General features: G+C 34.1%; 2 protein-coding genes and 1 non-coding gene across 3 annotated transcripts in view; 2 read left to right on the plus strand and 1 right to left on the minus strand.

The window, feature by feature from the left end:
- Window positions 1–1015: 1015 nt before the first annotated feature.
- Window positions 1016–13093, minus strand: LOC117686496 (uncharacterized). The gene is made up of 9 exons (XM_066072568.1): window positions 13015–13093; window positions 11602–11687; window positions 10499–10763; window positions 9909–10033; window positions 5298–5375; window positions 5150–5174; window positions 2428–2812; window positions 2126–2199; window positions 1016–1780 (listed from the first exon to the last, which is right to left on the minus strand). Exons 1-9 carry the CDS (start codon window positions 13037–13039, stop codon window positions 1524–1526), a joined length of 1320 nt encoding a protein of 439 aa, XP_065928640.1. The 5' UTR covers window positions 13040–13093; the 3' UTR covers window positions 1016–1523.
- Window positions 13094–18440: 5347 nt separating this feature from the next.
- Trnat-ggu (transfer RNA threonine (anticodon GGU)) lies at window positions 18441–18513 on the plus strand. The gene has a single exon. It is a non-coding gene; the product is annotated as a tRNA-Thr (tRNA).
- A 2029-nt stretch (window positions 18514–20542) lies between these two features.
- Window positions 20543–22539, plus strand: part of LOC117680609 (E3 ubiquitin-protein ligase TRIM71) — a 235721-nt gene continuing 233724 nt past the window's right edge. The window contains exon 1 of the mRNA XM_066072585.1: window positions 20543–20677. The gene's annotated coding sequence lies outside the window, so the exon portion shown is untranslated. The remainder of the gene's footprint in view (window positions 20678–22539) is intronic.

Here is a 22539-nt window from a genome sequence, read left to right on the forward strand (position 1 = left end):
ATGTAACCTAGGAGTGAATAATAAATGAAGAGTCGATAACTGGAGAAAACACTTTGTTCTGTTTGTCATTTTCATTTTGTTGAATCAAATATTGCTTCATCATCATTCGTTGCATTGGGTGGATGGGGTTTCCTACTCACATTCCATTAAAAGTCAAAGATCATTTTGTTTAAAGAGGTGATGCTTTTCGCAGATAAAGCTTGTTTTCGTCTGAATCGAAGTGCCAACATTTCCAGCGCGCTAACTAATTAGCTACATTGTATCTCACAATATACGTACAAACACTTATCAAGAACTTCCGCCCTTTCTAACAAATAGCCCACGCTTAATTATAAGAAATGGCTTTTGCAAATTTCTGATTCTTATCTATACCAGTATATTAAAATAATACACTGGAATTTTTGGCCTTTAATACAGATAAATCGGAAGAGTACTGTCTTCTGTTTTATATATTTTAAACTTCAAAACGTTAGAAACTTAAAGTGAATAAGAAGATAGCCAAATCAGCTTGAAAAAGATTTTTTACTGGTATATTGAATCTATGTAACAAAAACTGGGCACGAGCCTTGTTTACATGACAAAGAGATGTGGGCCTCTTCGTAGGGGGGGGGGAGGGGGGTCAGTGAGGGGGGAAATATAGGGGGGGGGGTCGCTGAGGGGAAATTTAGGGAGAGGAGGGTGTCGCTGAGGTTCCCTGGAAATGTAAAAATTTTCCAAATAACAGGTGTTTTTGCCAGCACTCATTTGCTACTACTCTGAAACGTATACATATTATTTATTACATTTAAACATTGTATACAAGATACAAGATGTTTTAATGACCAACCATGAGCCCTGAAAGGCATTTCAACATATATACAATTTATACAATTTTATACAATTATCTATATATACAATTTAGATATTATTTTACAATATGTTTTATTTTTTTTTAAAATACGGTTTACATGTATATCCGCAGGTGCTTGATTACTGGACACAGCCCCCCCCCCCCCCCCCCAAGTGATTTTTATTTATGGAAATTCCTTTCAAGTACACAGCATGTTCCATTTTCTTTATCCAAAATAAATTTGAAATAAACGAATTATGAGTTCTTTGCTTGCCCTTTTTGGCTGTTCACTTTCTTTTTATCACATGTTTATAAAATATTGTCTCATAATACATGTACTGTATATTAATAGCATTGAATGATTTATTTTTGACAAATTGAACAACGCGCGTTTTTCCCATAGATTTCAATGCAGCAAACTTTCTTTTCAAAGTTCAAAATCTCCAGCAAGATTCATTTTCAGTAGACACACTCTTCAAATTCGTTTCAATATATGCATTTTAAATATAACTGGTATGAAATACACTACTTAGTCAGGGATTTTAAACATTCGGGGATCAAATTTTGTAGATTCTCCAGACTATTATTGTTTGCGTACAGAATTTTACGGAATTCGGCGATGTTCTGGTAAAATAATGTCGTTTTCGTGAAGACCTTTATTTGCGATATCCAACTTCCTCTCATCACACATACGTCACGTGCAGCTGACTGAGCGCTGTTTTTCCCGCCATTTTCTTTCTCCATCGTCCTCTTCACAGGACAGTTCTGTGATTGGATCAAAGTGGTGCCCGGGGCCGGGGGAATAGCACATAGAGGAGGAGATCCGTCGCTGTAGGCTGCACGTGCTTGAGTACACGTGGTCGCTGTTGTCGGTTGCCATGGAGGTGCGGCCTTCGTCTTCCTCCTCCAGCTGAGAGAGACACGGCTCCTTAGAACAGCACACGCCCGGCTCTGTAACATAACATGAAGGAGTGAGTGAATGGCGGGAAATAAACTTGGTCTGGTACATAGCGGTACGCTAGACTCACCAAAGAAAGCATTTCATTGTTTTTAAGAATATAGGTACTGTGGTTTCATTAATATTCAATGGTATCAATTTTCTTGGATTAAGTGAAAATCACAGTTTCAAGGATACATAAAATCGTGGCCATTGCCCTATTAATATAAAATGTTGATAAGAATTGCACTTCAATTAACATTTATTTTCATGGATCAACTTAACAACGAAATCCATGAAAATTGGTATTCAACGATTATTGATGAATTGATGAAACCCCAGTCATTGAATCTACTCACCCGTGACCATGATCTTACAATGCGGGGTCACCTTTCTCACGTTTTTTATCCTCTGATCTCCCCCCGAATGTCGTCTGCCAACAAAGAATAAAAATACTGAACCTGATCAAAGTTTAATGTTGTTTATGCACCAATTTCTTTGATTTTGACAGCTAAACGAGCACTTCTGCTTCAAATATTATATAAATTCTTCTATTAGGATAAGGTTGATATTTCAATATGTCACACAACTCGGTGAAACATAATTTGAAGAAAAAATATATCAAATCAGTATACAATATACTTGTGCAAAAGAAACAGACCTGAATTTTTCCTCTTTTGAATTTTTCCCCTTTTTCTCCTCCTTCTTCTTTTTCCTCTCTTCCGACGAACGTCTTTGTTTTTCGCCTTTATTGGACAACTTCCGACGAGGGACATCATCGCTGACTTCCGGTGGAGAAATCCGAATTTCTTCTTCTGTAACAGTTGTGGAGACCTTTTTTTCCTTGTCTGGCCGCTTGAACACTTTCTCTTCTATGGACACTTTTCTGACGATGTCTTTTCCCGCGTTGTAGCTGTCGTCTGCTAGGTAGGCGGAGATCAGGCGGGAACTTCTCGATTCGCTGTCGCCATATTTACCATCGCATTCTTCAGTTGACGTTCTTCTGTTTCGGCTTGCAATGGATACCTTTTTAATTGCTGAAGATTCTGCAAGTATAATGGGTAAAATTGTTTTTATAAATCAAGGAAACAAGAGAGAGAGACAGACTGACAGAGATAGAGGGGGGGGGGGGGAGACTTTCGGGTCAACATAACGTTAAAGCTGACATGGATTCATAAAGCATTTGGTCGCCATATTAATTTTGATCGCCCCTCAGCTGCCACTAGGGTACATATATCAGCCGAGAAAGTTACGGTCGGTTGCTTAATTTTTAAATAACAGAACTACACGTTGTAGAAATATGTTTGCAAAAACGAATAAAGGAAACTAAAATCTATAAAACAATACTGTATCGGACACATGGATCGTTCATACAGAGTGCACAACGTCTGCATCTCATTGTAAACGAAACCGCACTTCATCCATACAGTAGATAAGTACTAGTAAATCCAAGAAAGTAACAACGTATTTTTATAAGTTTCCAGAAAACACCCCTTTTTCCAAAGTCTATGCTGTCAGTGCATGATCTCGTACAGTGCGTGGTTTGAGCATTGCAATGTTATAATGGTTCAACACAGGAACACGTTCTACAATGAGCACTGTGCCGGATAATTATGCCAGTACAAGGTGGCATTTTTGCACCCGCTAAAGATGCAGTTTCGGAAAAAAATCCATGTATGCCAAATGATAGACCATTGTCTAGAGAGTATATAACCACTTTTGTTTTTAGTGTGTTTCACCTGACAGGTGAGATATTTACCTTGAAAAATTAATATCCCATCGGAAAATGATAATTCCCATAGGAGAAATGATTTTCCTACAGGAAATTTTGACATCCTATAGGATTTTTAAAAAGTCCTATAGGAATTGTATTTCCTATAGGAGAATGGTATTTCCTGTAGGAATTTGATTCAGACATGTAGTTTCCTATATGATATTAAGTTTTCCTATCGGATTTTATCAAATCCAATCGGAATTGAAATTCCTATAGGAAGTTCTTGTATTCCGATAGGAAATTTCAAATTACCTTTACAGTGTATGAATATTGTTTTTCCTATAAGAAAAATTATTTTCCTATAGGAATTTATTTTTGAAAGGTAAATATCTCACCTGACAGGTGAGATACAATTATAACAAAGGTGGTTTTCAACTCTTTAAGAAATGGTCTATCATATGGCATGTTTGAATTTCTCGATAGATGCTGCTTAAGCGGGTGCAAAAATGCCACCTTGGCACTGGCATAATTATCCGGCACAGTGTTAATAATAGAGGGTTTTGAAATGTGTCTACCTGGATATCAGTCTGTTTTATTTCGTCTTTCATTAGATATTCCTTACCAGTATGGTGGTTGGATATCAGTCTGTTTTATTTCGTCTTTCATTAGATATTCCTTACCAGTATGGTGGTTGGATATCAGTCTGTTTTATTTCGTCTTTCATTAGATATTCCTTACCAGTATGGTGGTTGGATATCAGTCTGTTTTATTTCGTCTTTCATTAGATATTCCTTACCAGTATGGTGGTTGGATATCAGTCTGTTTTATTTCGTCTTTCATTAGATATTCCTTACCAGTATGGTGGTTGGATATCAGTCTGTTTTATTTCGTCTTTCATTAGATATTCCTTACCAGTATGGTGGTTGGATATCAGTCTGTTTTATTTCGTCTTTCATTAGATATTCCTTACCAGTATGGTGGTTGGATATCAGTCTGTTTTATTTCGTCTTTCATTAGATATTCCTTACCAGTATGGTGGTTGGATATCAGTCTGTTTTATTTCGTCTTTCATTAGATATTCCTTACCAGTATGGTGGTTGGATATCAGTCTGTTTTATTTCGTCTTTCATTAGATATTCCTTACCAGTATGGTGGTTGGATATCAGTCTGTTTTATTTCGTCTTTCATTAGATATTCCTTACCAGTATGGTGGTTGGATATCAGTCTGTTTTATTTCGTCTTTCATTAGATATTCCTTACCAGTATGGTGGTATTCATATCAAAATCTTCTTGTTTGTATATTATATATACAATAAAATATGTTCAAACCAAACCAAAATCTTCTTGTTCAAAACGCGTTTCTACAAAACTTTCCGTCCGATGTATCGTGTTTATGTGATTGAAATGACTGAATTCCGTGAAACATGAAAAATGCTCTCGGTCTTATATAGGGGGTGTGTTGTAATGAGCAGAACAATAGAAATCGATAACAAATATGGCGGTAGTCAGAGACAAACGGGAAATGATGTGTATTTATGAATTCATGGCAGCTTTAATTGCTAAGAATAGAACACCCGCTATACTCTTTTAAAGATCGTGTTTACTTCGTGTTATTCAATTATCCAAAAATGCAAACTTGTTACTTATGAAAAAGTTAGGAAAGACTTACTCTTTGTGCATCCGGTGTTTTCAGACTAAAATACAAAATGTGCTGGTTAAAAAAAAACCCATTCATCAGGAACACAAAGTGATATATAGCATTCATCTTAGTTTGCTTTAATTGGTAAGAATAATAAGTAACCTAGAAAATTACCCACCATGAAACAGTTGAACATTTCTGTGACGTCAAGTAGTGAGTATTCTTTGTCGTCCTGTATATCAGTAGTCAGCGATATCTAGTGAAAACATTACAAACATACTGATGATTACAAAACATTACAAACATGCATACTGATGATTACAAAACATTACATACATAATGATGATTACAAAACATAACAAACATACTGATGATTACAAAACATCACAGAGATACTGATGATTACATAACAGACATACTGATGATAACATAACATTACAGACATACTGATGATTACAAAACATTACAAACATACTAATAATCACACAACATTACAGACATACTAATGATTACAAAACATTTCAAACATACTGATGTTTACAAAACATCACAGAAATACTGATGATTACAAAACATTACAAACATACTGATGATCACACAACATTACAGACATACTGATGATTACAAAATATTACAAACATACTGATGATTACAAAAAATAACAGACATACTGATGATTACAAAATATAACAGACATATTGATGATTACAATACATTTCAGACATACTGTTAGTTACAATAAATTACAGACATATTGATGATTACAAAACATCACAGACATACTGATGATTACAAAAAATAACAAACATACTGATGATTACAAAACATTACAGACATACTGATGATCACAAAACATTGCAAACATACTGATGATTACAAAACATTACAGACATACTGATGATTACAAAACATTACAAACAAAATGATGATTAGAAAACATTACAAACATACTGATGATTACAAAATATAAAAAATATACTGATGATTACAAAACATTACAGACAAACTGATGATTGCAAATATACATATTGATGATAACAATACATTACAGACACACTAATGATTACAAAACAGACAAATTGATGATTACAAAATATAACAGACAAACTGATGATTACAATGTATAACAAGCATACTGCTGATTACAAAACATTACAAACATACTGATGATTACAAAATATAACAGACATTCTGATGATTACAATACATTACAGACATACTGATGATTACAAAACATTACAGACATACTGATAATTTCAAAACATTACATACACACTGATGATTACAAAACATTACAGACATACTGATGATTACAAAACATTACAGACATACTGATGATTACAAAACATTACAAGTTGATGATCAGAAAACAACACAAACATACTGATTATTACAAAACATAACATACATACTGATTATTACAAAATATAACATACAAGCTGATGATTACAATACATTACAGACATACTGTTATATACAAAACAATACAGGCATACGTATGTTTACAATACATTACAGACATACTGTTATATACAAAACGTTACAGACATACTGATGATTACAAAACATTACATACCTATTGATAAACAGAAAACATTTCAACCAAACTGATGATCATATAGCATTAATCATAGGTAATCACAGATTACTAAGCTCACCGAGACGAGGTTTAACTGATATTGTAACATAAGAAATGACATGACATCAAGATATGATATTGTATCATATAATATTGTACAGTATTCTTTCGTGTTACACATTATTGTATTTTATCACATAATACAATATTATGACATAATATTTGATACAAAATAGTATCATATAATACAATATAATTTAACATTTTACCTCACAATATTGATATTACATTGTATAACATAGTCGGCATAATAATAAAAATAGTGTAGTGTTGTGCATGTACTATGCCTAAAAAGTAGTCAGGGTTTGATATATAGTGCACGAGCCGGAGGCGAGTGCACTATTTATCGAACCCTGACTACTATTTAGGCATAGTACATGCACAACACAACACTATTGTTATTATTATGCCGACTGTTGAATATACTGTAGTGCTTTGCTATAAGTAGCTGTGACGTTCGAGTGTTGACAAGTCCCTAAAAATAATCACCGGAAAAGCAAGCGTTTTGGTGTTTTCTTCAAATTAATCAATTGATTTGATTGTTTATTTAATCAACAAGTTGTTGTACAATAAAAAGTCAACAAAGGTTTTTGTTCTTTTAAAGAAATGAGAGACGTTTGGCCTTACCGAGAAAACTCGAAATGTTTAGCAGACGAAATCTCATTGAATTTTTTTTGTACATTCTTTATCAAGCGTCATTTAAAAAATCGTTTTTGTTATTTTCATGTAGAATTTCTTTGAAAAATGTTCAATCAATTTGTTCAAAAGTTTATAAGAAACTTTAACTTTAAGATTACCGTCAATAATGGAGTGTTTTTGGAAAAATGAATAATTGCTAATTTTAATTGCTTGTTGTCAGTCTTATATATCTACGTTTTATATATATAAATACCGTAAATTACAATAACGGCTAAGTTATCGTAGCGGTAACGCGTTGGACTTCAAGCTGGAATGATTTTAGCGTCGAAAGTTCGAATCCCGCTGTCGGCGCTAGACAGATTTCCATGGAATATATTTGCCGTGTTCTATTTCGGCATAGTATGCTTACGCTATATAAATCCTTTGATACTATGCGAAAATAGATGAGTATTGAATATATAGTGACAAACTGGCAGAAAGCATAATAATGTTTTATAAATCATTACATTGTATCGTATGATATGATATAATTGGACACAGTACTGTATGATATTGTATGATACAATATCATGTGATACAATGATATATATATAAATATTAACATTATACAATATGTTATCATATTTTATAGTTTACAATATCATATAATACAATATCATGATATACCTACAATAATATATCCTCTAATACAATATCAAACAATAAATCTCGTATCATATGAAACAATATAATACACTTTCATATCACAAGATACAAACACACTGCCGTGTTTAATCCTTAGTTATGAGTCACGTGGTTATCTGTACAGACGGTGAGTACTTATTGCTTGAATCAGAAATTTCACTTCTGAATGAATATCACATATCGTCAGTACTTTCAGTACTTTGATTTTCTAGATGCATTTGAATGGAAATTACATGATTGGCTTAGAAGAGGAATTTGGTTTTGAGGACTGTTTTGTGTGATTTTCTGCGATTTTTTCTCCAGTGTTTAATGAAAGGTTGTTGAACTGGCGTTCCTGCAGACTGTGTGTATGTACAAAATGCTTACTTTCAAATAGTTCATTTCTTAAGCCATAATTATGTGTCATATTTTTATAGTGAAAATTTACACATAATATCAAAAAAATTCGATCCACAGGCGCCTGACGTTAAAAATACTTCTATAAGTACTGAGATTTTCCGCGGTACTATAATGATAACTACAGTACATGGGATAATCGTATTGATAGAAATACATTCAATGTTCCCGCTTTTGTATCCCATCATAAAACTGTGACATCATACAACTATATTTAGTTATTGTAGGACAACTGGATTCGAATGGGACTCTTTACGATGATCGACCAAATGATATTAACATGAACGAACACATTGCTCTTATTTTCTTACACGTTATTAGGGAAAGGTAGGTCAAGTATATATTGTGTTTTAAATTAAACGCAAGAGAAAATGGTGATCTAATACCCAAGGTAAAACTCTTCTCTTGTTAAAAATATGTTTATAATTGTAAATCATTAATGAAATATAATACATTGTATAATCTTTTTCGAGCGTTGTTTTTGTTTACATGTTTGTTATTGTGGTAGGAGTTTTATTCATACCGTGTTTTTTCTGCATGAACATGTTATTTATGAACAGTTTATCTTGATCATCACCAGTCAAACACTATGATAATGGTCAAATTTAACAATTCTATATACTCAGTACTTTAAAACATGGAAAAATAAATTTAAGAATGTTTTGTTTGATCAAAATCGTGTCTATGTCTCTGTTAGGCCCTAGGAAGTTACTAAAGCTGTATGTCTCTGTAAGGTCCTAGGACGTTTCTAAGGCTGTATGTCTCTGTAAGGTCCTAAGAAGTTACTAAGGCAGTGTGTCTCTGTAAGGCCCTAGGCAGTTACTAAGGCTGTGTGTCTCTGTAAGGTCCTAAGCAGTAACTAAGGCTGTGTGTCTCTGTATGGCCCTATTCAGTTACTAAGGCTGTGTGTCTCTGTAAGGCCCTAGGCAGATACTAAGGCTGTGTGTTTCTGTAAGGTCCTAGGCAGATAGTAAGGCTGTATGTCTCTGTTAGGCCTTAGGTTGTTACTTAGGCTGTGTGTCTCTGTAAGGTCCTAAGTAGTTACTAAGGCAGTATGTCTCTGTAAGGTCCTAGGTTGTTACTATGGCTGTGTGTCTCTGTAAGGCCCTTTGCAGTTACTAACGCTGAATGTCTCTGTAAGGTCCTATGCAGATACTAAGGCTGTGTGTCTCTGTAGGGCCCTAGGCAGTTACTAAGGCTGTGTGTTTCTGTAAGGTCCTAAGCAGTTACTAAGGCAGTATGTCTCTGTAAGTCCCTATGCAGTTACTAAGGCTGTGTGTCTCTGTAAGGCCCTAGGCTGTTACTAACTAAAGGCTGTATGTCTCTGTAAGGCTACCCAAAGTTAATTCTACGTTTAGCGTCATCTTTGATATACCAAACCTACGAGGGAGGGCGATACAATTGCAAGAAACAAAATTTACAGGAGCTTACGTTCTTTTGTCCCAGCAGGAGGGCATTGAGGGTCACTTTCTGATTCTCCAGCTGACAGTTGAATGACCTTGAGAGTACGCCGTAGACTCGAGCCGTGCCATCGGTCACGGAGACCCGACGAGGAACTACAGAAAAAAAGATTACCCAAACACTCTAGAGGAGATTTCCATAATACTATTTGTTAAAAATATGATTGTTTAATCAAAATGATTTTTCTTTAAACAATTTATTTTCTTTCAACATTGGAGTAAATATGTAAAACTTTACAATAATGGCAAACAGAATGAATAGTGCATAATTTTTATATATATTCGAAGCATACTATAAGAGTCTTCTGATTAAAAAAATCAGTTGCGAAATGGAATACCATATTGTAATTCAATGATGAATAGCTTTGATTGAACATTTTCACAAAAGTTTCACAGTTTGTTTGATAAAACGAACAAAAACACCAAATTTTTCTTTGTTTGCTATTTTTATCAAAGAAATACTACACTACTTTTACCGTTAGTGTTTATCAAATATTTAAATATGTTTTAAATATCTTAAAACATGATTATGTTACACGCATGCCCAAGCTTGATCGTCACCTTGCTGAGTAATATCCAAACCGTCCCAGTCAATTTCCGGATCCATGATGACTTTCTTCGGCCCGCACGATTTACCATTCTTGTTTATCATGACCCCTATTTCCACCATTATAACAGGCTTGTCCAGGATGAAGTCCACTAGCTGTGGACAGTCCCGGGGGTTAAGGAGGACCGCGGACAGGTGGATGACGTAAACTTGTCGGGGGTTGTCGTCTGACGTCACAGATAACTCACTCCGACGCTTGAAGCGAGAAGTCTTTTTGATCTGATATAGAGGCAAACAATTTTATATCAAAAAACAAATTAACTCGATTCTCCTTTGATATTTTTTATTTTTAAAGAAATTTTCTTTGTAAGATAAAGGCAAAACACTTTTAGAGAAACAAGAATATGAAGAGTTTAAAACCATGAGATAGGATACTGTGGAATCATTAGAATTCGTGGTGGCTCAATTTTCGTGGTATTTGTCGGTAGCCCTCTCCTACAAATTTACATCCTCAACAAAAACAAAATTAAGAAGAGATGTTAGCGTAACTGAAACAGGAAACCTACACATCCACTAAATTACATCCCCACGAATAAGCAAAAAACCCACACTCCACAAATATTGGCCCCCACGAGATTAAATGATTCCACAGTAAATGCGTTTTGAATCTATTCAATATGACTCTACTAGTAGCTATATAAATTAGATGGTTTTCTGTTTACAAAATGTCAAAGAATGAAATACATTTAACAGCATTTTCATGATTTCACTTCCTCCAGTGCTTAGGCTATGTTTTAAAATAAATTAAAAGCATACAACTTTGTTGGTTTGTGACGTGACTGCACATCTAAATGGAATTCGTCAATCTTACCGCTGAAATTGTATGGAGAATATCCTTATGTCAGTACTAGTAAGCACGATATTAACTCCAAATCCTGCATGCTTAAAACTATGAGACAAAGATATATCATTTGTTTATGTAGACTGGAGCGGATCAAAAACCCTTGACTTATGAAACTGCATGGTTTGTTAATTGCCATCTAGTGACTATTGACCTCCTGGCAGGGGTGGAGGGGATAACTTATTTGAGTTTTAATTTAAGACGAACTATGTAAACCTGGTGTCTGTTCACTGTCTCGTCTCCTTCCTGGCCTCCGTCCTTAACGACAGTTCTTGTTTCCATGACAACTGGCGAAACAGTGGCTAAAATAGAAAACACCGACTTTTAAAAAATGTAACTTAAATTAACTAATATGATACTAGTATATGTTTTATATAGGTGTATATGTCAAGTCAGCAATTATGATGGTTTAATACTGCAACGTGGTTCTGCCAAAGTTTACCTATGCGCTGGTTCCAATTGCTGCCTTTTATAGTCAATGTGAATGGTATATGATTTATGTGTCAAGGTCAGTAATAAGATTCACCAGGCACACAAGAAAGAGGGACTCACCAAAACATACACAGGGAGAGTCTATGTCAGAAGTGCCCAGGTCTCCGTATATAGTCAGAAGTAAACACACATAACTATTTTACAAGTAAGTTACCCACCATAACTTGTCCAAGAAGTGTTAATCTCTCCACAAACCAAGCAGTAACAAATATTGTACGAGAGAGGTACCCCACAATAAATTTTAATTGTACAGAAAATAAATTTCTTTTCGGTTTTTATATAAATTGCATTTTTAGGTTTGGTGTAAGCTGGATTCGAACCCTGTATCTCTTGTTTAGTGCGCTGTGATTCTTTTCACTTTCAACCAATTCTGTATCTTCGTAACGTGGTCTATTTTATTATTTTAATGTGGCAATTTTGCTGTCTTAGGGATTTAAAAAAATATTTAGGATTCTTTTTTTCTGCCTAGTGGTAACTTGGTTTAAGGGTAATTTATACTTATGCATCGAGTTTAATTCATCTTTCGACAAGTTAGCTACGACTGATTAATCTGCATTTCAAAATTAAGCTTGCGTAACGCAATTCTTATCATTTTGAAGTTTTTATTTGTTTGATTGGAATAAGAAATGATTTATGTTCGGCTGAGCGATTAAGAGAGATTAAGAAAGTGTACAATTTTTTACTTAAGTCTAAGATTGTTTCATGATCCTAGAGCCTAGTGAACGCAAACAAGAAAGGTACCCACGATAACAGGAAAGAAGTGCTCGTGTCTCTAAGAAGACAATACACGTAGTAAACACAAATATTTAACGAGATACATCTACATTTTCCAGGGTCTTAGTCAGTGATAACACTACGAATCCATTTTGTAATTTTTGAAAATTACATAAATACAAGTAAAATGGAATCATTCTTTGAATTTTACTAGGAGATCAATTACGGTCGGGCGTTATCAAATCTACCATAAAGTCCTTTGATCACCAACGGCCGTATTTGATCACCTCATAATACTCAAATATCAGTAGGAAAGACAACACACTAAACAAGATATAAACACATCATCTATGTACAACTAATGCCCATGTCTATATGTACCTAGTTGTAAGCATAAAGACACTGAACAAAAGAGGTACTCACCGTAACATGTACAAGAGGCACCCATGTCTCCATGTACCAAACAAAACCTGTCAGTATTATCATACAGCAGGATGTGAAATCTTAGAGTTATCGCGGACATTGAATTATATATATTAACACATAGCTTACGTCATACCTGCTAGAAACATCATGTATACCCTACATTGTTCATTAAATTTAACAAGGTGTGATAAGCACGATTTCTTCTGTTTAAAGTGGCTCGATAATTTGACGCCCAGTGTCACATAACGAAGAAGATGGGTGGATAAGGCGTGTAAAATGCCCATACACGGTTGCACAAGCTACTGAGAAATCAAAATATCAATAAATCTGATATTTCTTTATAAAAATCATTTAAACAATATATATTTAACATATAATTGATTTTTAACCTATTAATATGTTTAATACTTGGAATATGTTGACTCTAAAGGGCGTATACGTATTAAAACCTGCAAATAGTGTCATTTTTTTAAAACTTCAAGGCATTTTCTTTTATAGAGTGGGTCTGTGCTCCATATTTTTCTCATAGTCTAAGTAAGGCCTAATGGAAACAAACCGATTTCAATCGATAAAAACGTGGAGAGATGACCCATTATACATTAAAAGTAGCATTTTGCACCCAAACAATTCAACGTTTTGAAAAAATAATACAAGTCGGTAAATTCGTGGCCAAAGTCACACATAATATTTAAACAGGTTATTTTGTTGTGTCTGAAATGGCTCAGTGGTTGAAGTACCTGACATAAGCTTACATTATGAATATAGGGTTTTTATGTTATGGGTTCGATACCACTCAAATTTCTTGCAAATTCTTTTTTTTTCTTATCTTTTTTTGGATATATTAAGAACTGAATATAGTAAGAAATTGTGCTTTTGCAAAGTTGTATTCTATCATATTTAAATAGATTTCATTGGGAAAATTAAATTCGAAATGGTATTTCACGACTAAACCGAATGGGCATTTGCGCCATCCTATTGCCCCATCTTCTTCACAATGCCAGTATTGGTTTGACTTTTAGGTTGTGCACGTACGTTTTAAGGGGAGCATTGCATAAGAAAATGCCTGAATTTTGTTCTGCAACAACAGATTTGCCTTGAACTTTCATCACTGACATTTCATTCATTGACACTTCACCTTATTTCCGATAATTCCACGATATGACATTTTCCCCGTATATGAATGAATAGTTTTGCAAAATTCAGAGTATGAAACTAGAAAAAAGTCTCACACTGGTTCTATCCCATCATCCTTCATTTAAAAAACAAACTTATTCTCGATGGGATGTGCACGGTACACAAATCAATCAATGGATTCGCTACCGACCAGTGATGACTACGTATACTCTAAGGTTGTTATACAGTGTAGCGGTGATTGCCCTTTGGTTTACCAGCAGAATGCTTAGTGTCAAGTCAGTAACCAAGAGGTCCCTGCTTGACTTGTTGTTTTATCAAAGTAGGGAACTTTTTTCTACGTTGTGTTATTCCACCCTACTGACAGGGTCCCGCATTACGCTGTATATCAAAGCTGAAGACTAATTGTAAAAACCAGTCTATCATATTTCTCTTTCATCGCCGCTATCACGTCAACCCGTAGGCCTCTAGATCTTTATTGTTACAGTTCAAAGTATCTCGCTGTGCTACATCTAACATCTCTGTGTTAATCCATTGGACAACAAATCTTACGCACTTTTTCAAAGCCAGGAGAATACTAGCTTAAAATACACGGGTTAATGCATCATTAAAATCATTAAAAGGACACAAAGCAAGAACTAGATTCACAAAATCTAAGACCACGAAAGAAATAATACACGTCGGCCATGTGTTTGAGGTGTGCAACCCGTTTAACAAAAACGAAGGGTTTGTATATCTATTTATCTATTACCTATATTTCCTGTCTATTTTTGAGTTGTGTTCAGCATAACTCAGATAAAGATTTGAGTATTGAGCTTTTACTTGATTTGCCTGCTGTGTGCCCCTGTAACGAAGTTGACCCGGGTTAAAAATTGACCCGGTAGACACTTTTCAACGATGAATATTGATACCAAAGGTTTTGAATAAAGTCGCTGATCCGTTAAAAATTGACCCGCATCGTGGAAATTCAATCATGAAACCGGTTCAAAATTCAACAGCAAAATGCACGTATTAAATTATTGCTATTTATTACTTAAAGTCAACATTTTAGCTTCCTTCATATTTATTCTTTAGATTTACATGTTTTAACAGTCGGACGAAGAAATTAAATATTTCAATGAATTTTTTTTTCCGAATTAACATTAACCTTTCATATATTTTTTACTTACCGGGGTATTTCATTCATAGTGAACTTTTTTTTATATTTTCTGTTTTGTGTGATATCTATACTCAAAAACTGTTTTAATAGAAAGACATGTATTGGTTTAGAGTACAACACGCTTATAGCGAACACGATTGTAATTATTTATAGTGAAGTGAATTTCATTCCATGTGACTGTTTTACATGTTGTAAACAATATCTTTAATAAAAAGATCTATTTACGTCAAATAAATCTTTAACGTTTAAATTTCTGACTTAATCTAGTTTTCAAAATTAATTGTTTTGTTTTAACAAGAAAAAAGAATAATTTTCCAAACTAGAAGTGATAAAAATTTGTTTGTGGAATGCTAAGATAAATCTTTTACCACTTTAAAAGAATTAAAAGCACATATATATTCTATAAAATGTTGGTAGCCTTTTTATTCTTCGTAGTCATCTGTATTACTTTGATTTGTTCTTAAACATATTCTAGAGATAACGTTTCTCTATGAAGTAAATGCTGTATGACTAATGCTGTAATACTAATGCTGTATGACTAATGCTGTAATACTAATGCTGTATGACTAATGCTGTAATACTAATGCTGTATGACTAATGCTGTATGACTAATGCTGTATGACTAATGCTGTATGACTAATGCTGTATGACTAATGCTGTATGACTAATGCTGTATGACTAATGCTGTATGACTAATGCTGTATGACTAATGCTGTATGACTAATGCTGTATGACTAATGCTGGATTTGGTATAAATAATCTCGGAATCCATACCACTTTGGAAGCTATACATTTTGATTAGACGTCAATTATATTTATTCCAAAATTTATTTCCTTTTCCAATAATAGCATTTCTTTGTATATATGATCTTTTGTATTCCTTACAAAGTTGAATATAAGTCAATTGATTTGCTTTATACTGTGTCTTCGGGTGGATTTGAAAGAATAGAAGCAACAATTTTTGGTGATAAACGTGATGACTTCGATTTTTCAATTGTCAACTTTCCATCCATATGTAGCAATATACCTTCATCGCCTGCTTATGGAGTTTTTGTCTCTTAATTAATTAGATACGCAAGGACATGCTCTTCGTATGAACAGTTCCTAAGGCAAGACAAGCTACTGACAAACAAGTTGATAAAACAGGAATATAAACAGTCTCGATTGAAGTCACCTTTTTGTAACCTCTATGGTCGATACAACGACTTTGTAAGCAAATACAATCTTCCACTGGGTCACATGCTGACTGACGGTTTTCATACTTTTTATACGTTAGATCACATAATTATCTTCGGACTTCTCCGTTTTCCCCCGATTACAACAAATAGAACACAGCGGGTGTGACTGGTCAGCAGAGGATGCTCACTTCTCCATGGCACCTGAACCTATCTCTAATTTTTTTTAGAGGTTCATGTTTACTCTGCTCCTGCTTTGTAAATTTCCTTTGGACTTTTAATTTTGAACACTGTTCATTATCACCACATGCCATTTTAGAATTATATTAGCATTATTATTTTAGCATAACATTGTAAGTTTGAGATAACATATGTGTTTATTACTGCTTTTTCCCTAAAGTCAATTTTCTCTTTTCCCATGAGTTTGATATATTTGATATTATCAATTATGACTTTCCAGTTGTTTCCTAAACAAAGTTTTTTTAGTATGTCATACTTATATTCTTAGTGTTTAGCTAGTTCATTTGTCACGTTGATATTCTCAATTTGTTATTACACGAATTCTTTTAACGGGCCTAGTAGTATAAATTAGATTTATTAATGTTTAGTTTTAAACTGGATACATTTGGAAACTTATCAATTATTATAACTTCATTCATCTTTACATGTAACAGATTCCATATCTCTAAATGGATTTGTAGAATCCGATGCATGTTGTATCAGTTTTATTTCATTATTGTTACCTTTTTTACCTCTGAACATCTTATACGAAGCTAGATTTAGAGCTAGTACATGTATTTCAACTGTTAAAATAAATAGTAGAGCTGCGATAGAGCATCCTTGTCGTATGCCTCTGGTCTTATTACATGTTTTTGAAATGAAATCATTATTCTTTCCTCTTAGGATTGTTGTATTATATTCATATCCATTTAATTGAATTGGAATTTTGTTCAAAATTTAAAGCTTTTGGTACTTTAATCACTGATTTCCACTTAAACGATTTTTCAGTATCTAAAAAAAAGAAATAAAAGAATTTTATTTTCATTTTGTTCTTCACAATAATGAAAAACGTTCCGTATTAACCCAACGTATTTACCTTTAATTGATCGTTTATTTATGAGTTTAGAAATTTTTGTTTTAAGTCTTTTGGCTTGAAAAGAACCTATAATCTTATAGACCACTGTTTATTTTTATTACCTAATCAAAGGGATTCTGTTGTTTTATTATATATTAAATATTTGCGTCTATTTTGAACTGCCGGTCAATAGACTGCGATCTATTAGACCGCCGGTCAATAGACTTCGATCTGTTGGACCGCCGATCAATATATAGACTGCGATCTATTGGACCGCCGGTCAATAGACTGCGATCTATTGGACCGGCAACGTATTTCAGAACGTGGGTATGTCAATGTTACATCCTTTCGATAGTTCTCATGGAATGTACATTCCTTTACATACAAACGCTGTTTTAGTACTGGTGAAACCAAATTCAATGTTATCAAAATGGAGTATCAAATAATCAATAGTTTTAAAGCCTCATATAAGGTAAAAGACTACATGTATTTAAAATCTAATGGGTTGAAGATTCACCCTTCTTTGTGTAAACTAATATTAAATTGAGATGTTGTAATGCATGCAACAGGTTTGTGCATTTTAAAAGATGGAAAAAAAATCTTAGTATATTGCATAATGGCTCGAAAACCATTTGCAAAGGAATTGGGTAATAAAACAATTATTTAACGCTTGAACAGTCAATACACCAGAATTTTTTCCCTTGGTGCAGGGAACAGCTCAGCATGATCTATTGCCCTCGGCCGTTGGCCTCGGGCAATAGATCATACTGAGCTGTTCCCTGCACCTCGGGAAAAATATTCTGGTCTATTGACTGCTAAAGCATTAAATAATTGTATAATGTCACCGGGTTCACAGGTGTGTGACTGTCAGTCAATATATCGGGTCTCAATAGCTCAGTGGTTAGAGCGCTGGCGCGGTACGCCAGAGGCCCTGGGTTCGAGTCCCGGTTGAGACCTGAGTTTTCACCACCTGTGAAATTTGAATCCCACCGTGGGCGCCATTTGTAACCCAGGCAGTAGACAGAACACCACTGAGGGGTCATACAATGTATTTATTCAATATATACGAAAAACCTGAAACACACAACCTTGACTCATTTGACAGTTTTCTCAGAATACGGTACAATAATTTGGATAAAGATTATTTAATATATAGCATGGAATTGTTAAATTATAAACATAGAATATATTTATAAGTAATAAATTACACAAGAATTACCAGACACCGGCAGCTAATCGCAGACAAAGCTTGCGCTTAATCTTCATGCATACAGGTCTGTCCCCTCTCAAGGCAAGACAAAGTGTGCGCGGGCCTGGTTAGTTAGGCGTTAGAAGTTATAGATAGAATGTTGTCAGACAGGTCAGAAAAATAAACAATTACACGTGGACAATCTCACCTGGAGATGTAAATAAAACACACACACATGCACACAGAGACAATTACGTTTACAAATAGACAAACATTATATATTAATTTCTTATACACTGGTTACAAATGCATTGACCAACTTATGTGATGTTAGTGTTCTCCTGGCTTGAAAAAAATGCGTAAAATTTACTAATTTCATCACAGCGAGGCGAGATGTACGTCCATACTCTATACAGCAAAGTACTCTGAACTGTTCAGAGGTCTGTGCAGTGATGAAAGAGAAATATGGCGGACAACGCCTATTTACGAGCTTTAAGGTCAGACGACACGTTCCTCGAGAATCTTTTTTGTATCTCCTCGTAATAAAGAGTTCCAATAAAAAATATTAATTTTATAATTATTTTAAAAATGATTAAAATTTAATGGGATATGTTAATGGGTCTAGATGGCCGAGTGGTTAGAACCGTGGCCGCTCACTGCCAGAAGCGTATTGGTTCTAGAGGTCGTGAGTTCAAATCCAAGATAGAGTTCCACCAAAGTGAATTTTGCTGTGCTGTATATGTATTTATTTTTATATCAGCAATTCAAGTGTATTATCAAGAAGATTTTACAGGAAATTGCATACTCTAGTATTTTGCAGAAATGCCTGGTAAGGTACCCTAATTTTTTGCAAGAAAGCTTGTCAAAATAGTAATAAACCATTAACAAATTCCTGGAAAAAGTTATATAAAATTGAGGAACGTGTCGTCTGACCTTAATGACTGTTGTTAGTGGCTGCTTACTTCAGCATGGTTATAATGCCTAACAATGAATTAAAAGTGAACTTTTCATAATTTTGGTTTCATCATTAATTCTGGGTGATGCACTTGCATAGTTACCCAATAGTTTGTAGGAGGAGGAAATCGTCAATGCAAGTATACAGTCTACTCTTTCACGACAATTCGCGGTTCATAAAGCGTAAAATGCCCTATAAACCATTTTATATCGTATAAAACAAATAAATATTGAATACATTCCTTTAATGAATCCTAATTTCTGTTACCTTCTGTAAACTGCAGTAAAAATACTGTATTATAAAGACTATTTCACATATAATAAAAAATTAACCTATTGATAGACCTTTATTTTATAACAATTGATAGAATAATTTCAAAATTGCACAGTATTTCAGAATGATTTATGTAACGAAATAATTGTCCGTATTTACGCATGATAAACGGTAAAAAAAATCCTTGCTTTTTGACAAATACTTAATTTCAGGTATATTGAAGTTCGTCGTTTGGAACACTCACCCCCTCTCCATATTGCTGGAACCGCATCTGGGGTATTTTTTCTCACGGGTACGTCATATCCTGATACTTTTGTCCACGTTTTCCCTAAGTACGTAGGCCTACCGGGAAAAAATATTTTAATTATGGCGTCCTAATGGGTCTAACACTAAATACGACTTTTTAAAATCATTAATTTGATTATCGATAAGTCTTGAGCTTAATTAGATACTTAATCGTGAAATGATAAACGTGTTGGTCGATGGTCCTTTTTAAAACAGCGGGTCGTGTGACAGATTTACGTCTCGGTACAAATCGTCAGTCGGAGCGAAACGTCTCGGCACGAATCGCCCAGTAACCCAAATAGGTCTAGGTCACGGTCGGAACGCCTGCTGCATTCCACATTCGCCATGTTGGACGAACTGTTTGGGTCGATCGTTTAACGCTGTTAAAATATAAATGATATTAACGCCAAGAAACATTGTAAGTGCTAGGCCTCCATGTTGTGTTTTTCTTTTAATCTAGGAGCATGAATGTGTTATAGCTAAAAGTACATTTTTGTACAGTCGTTTGACCAGTTCCGAATTTTGACCAGTTCCGAATAGTTCAGAAGTTAAATAGCAAAAAATTAATGAAATAAAACATGGAGGAAAAAATCAATACCTTTAATATAAACACGTATTAATGCTTGTTTGAATTCTGCTGTAGTTTCATTTTTTGCGGTCATACATGTATTTGATATCGGTCTTAGATTATTCGACCTACTTTCGCTTTGTAATAAATCCAGGTCATTGCAACGCTAATATGCACATAAAATCGTCTGTCGGTGCCTTAAATTTTCACTTGTAACAAGATTTTTTTTTTTAAATGTAGGTTTAGTATGTATTCTAACATACCCAAAAGCAAACAGGATAAAAAATTAAATAAAAACGCAAGTGGAAGCAGAATTTTCTTGAGCGTCATTTTATGAGTTCCGAATACCCGATTTTTTTCCCTCTGTTTTAGGATTTAATGAAGGGATTGATTAAAACAAATACTTCTGGAATTCATTAAATGTCTTTCTCCGTCTTAGATAAATCATATTCTACCACAATAATGATAAGTGGAGGTGCTGCGACTGTATTGCGACAAGATGTTAGAAACCAGGCTAAATTATTGTTACGGTGATTTTGTCTGTCATTTCAGTGCAAATCAAACTATATTGTTAACAAAATACAAATAACTGAGATGTTTGCATTAAACCTGTTATTCAACAGGTTCAATCAATAGTTTTAGGGCCGAAACTTTTTTATCTGCATTCCATATGTATAGGAACAGTTATGTTATTCGGAACCCATCGGCTTATTCACAACTGGTAAAATGGCTTCCCACGTAATTTGTTAGAATAAAATTTTATTTTAAAAAAATTAAATGCAGTAATATTGCATTTATATCAGCAGGGATATGGTGTATATCGGCCAAAAAATCAGATCTAAAAATAACACCCAGGAACATTTACAGCACCTCCAAATCTGTACCCTATTCGGAACTGGTCAAACGACTGTATTTTCATTCGGCAATGAAAGTTTAAAAATAGTTTATCAAAAAACAAGATTGAAGATATCTGCACTGGGTTAACACATATTATTGATAGACTTAATACAGCTAAACCAAGATCACGTTATGATAATAGTTTAACATCGTATTGTTCATGTCTGTTTCAGTTTCATGTGTCAACTGGTTTTTATCTATTCCAAGGTGTTTTGGCTAAGATAATACATGATCAACACAAAAATAGAGGGATTCTCTTTAGCTTGTTCAGATTTCTAGCCAAACGCTTTGTTCACAAATACATGTTTAGGATGTTAATGAAGTCCTTCTCTTGAATTTTATTACACATTCAAGTGAAAATATCATATATGGCAAGAAATTAGGACTATGTTTTGAGGTCATACTTCTGTACCCTATGGTACACTTCTATAAAAAAAGGGTTACAAGGAGGGATTGGAAAATGAAAGTAGCAAATTATTAAAGATACTTGTAGGTCACTAAGATACAGAGGGTACAATAGTAACATAATGTTGAATTCCACAGAGTACATTGTAACTAGCCTACATTTGATTCATTCAATCTTTATTTCCTCTTTACAGTTTTTGAAATTGATATTACTTAAGTATACTAGAAAATATAATGTTAGCCTAATCGTTATGTTTTAAAGAAAGACTGAAACCTAGAAAGATTAGCCGAAACCTATCACGGAATCAAGTGAAGTTGTACCCAAACCGACTCGTACCCAAACAGACTCATAATCCATTTGTCTGGCTGTAAACAATGATACTTAGATTGTAAATATAAAGATAAGCTGT

This window comes from Magallana gigas, chromosome 9 (assembly GCF_963853765.1).
Source record: "Magallana gigas chromosome 9, xbMagGiga1.1, whole genome shotgun sequence".
In the NCBI taxonomy this organism is placed as follows: Eukaryota; Metazoa; Mollusca; class Bivalvia; order Ostreida; family Ostreidae; genus Magallana; species Magallana gigas.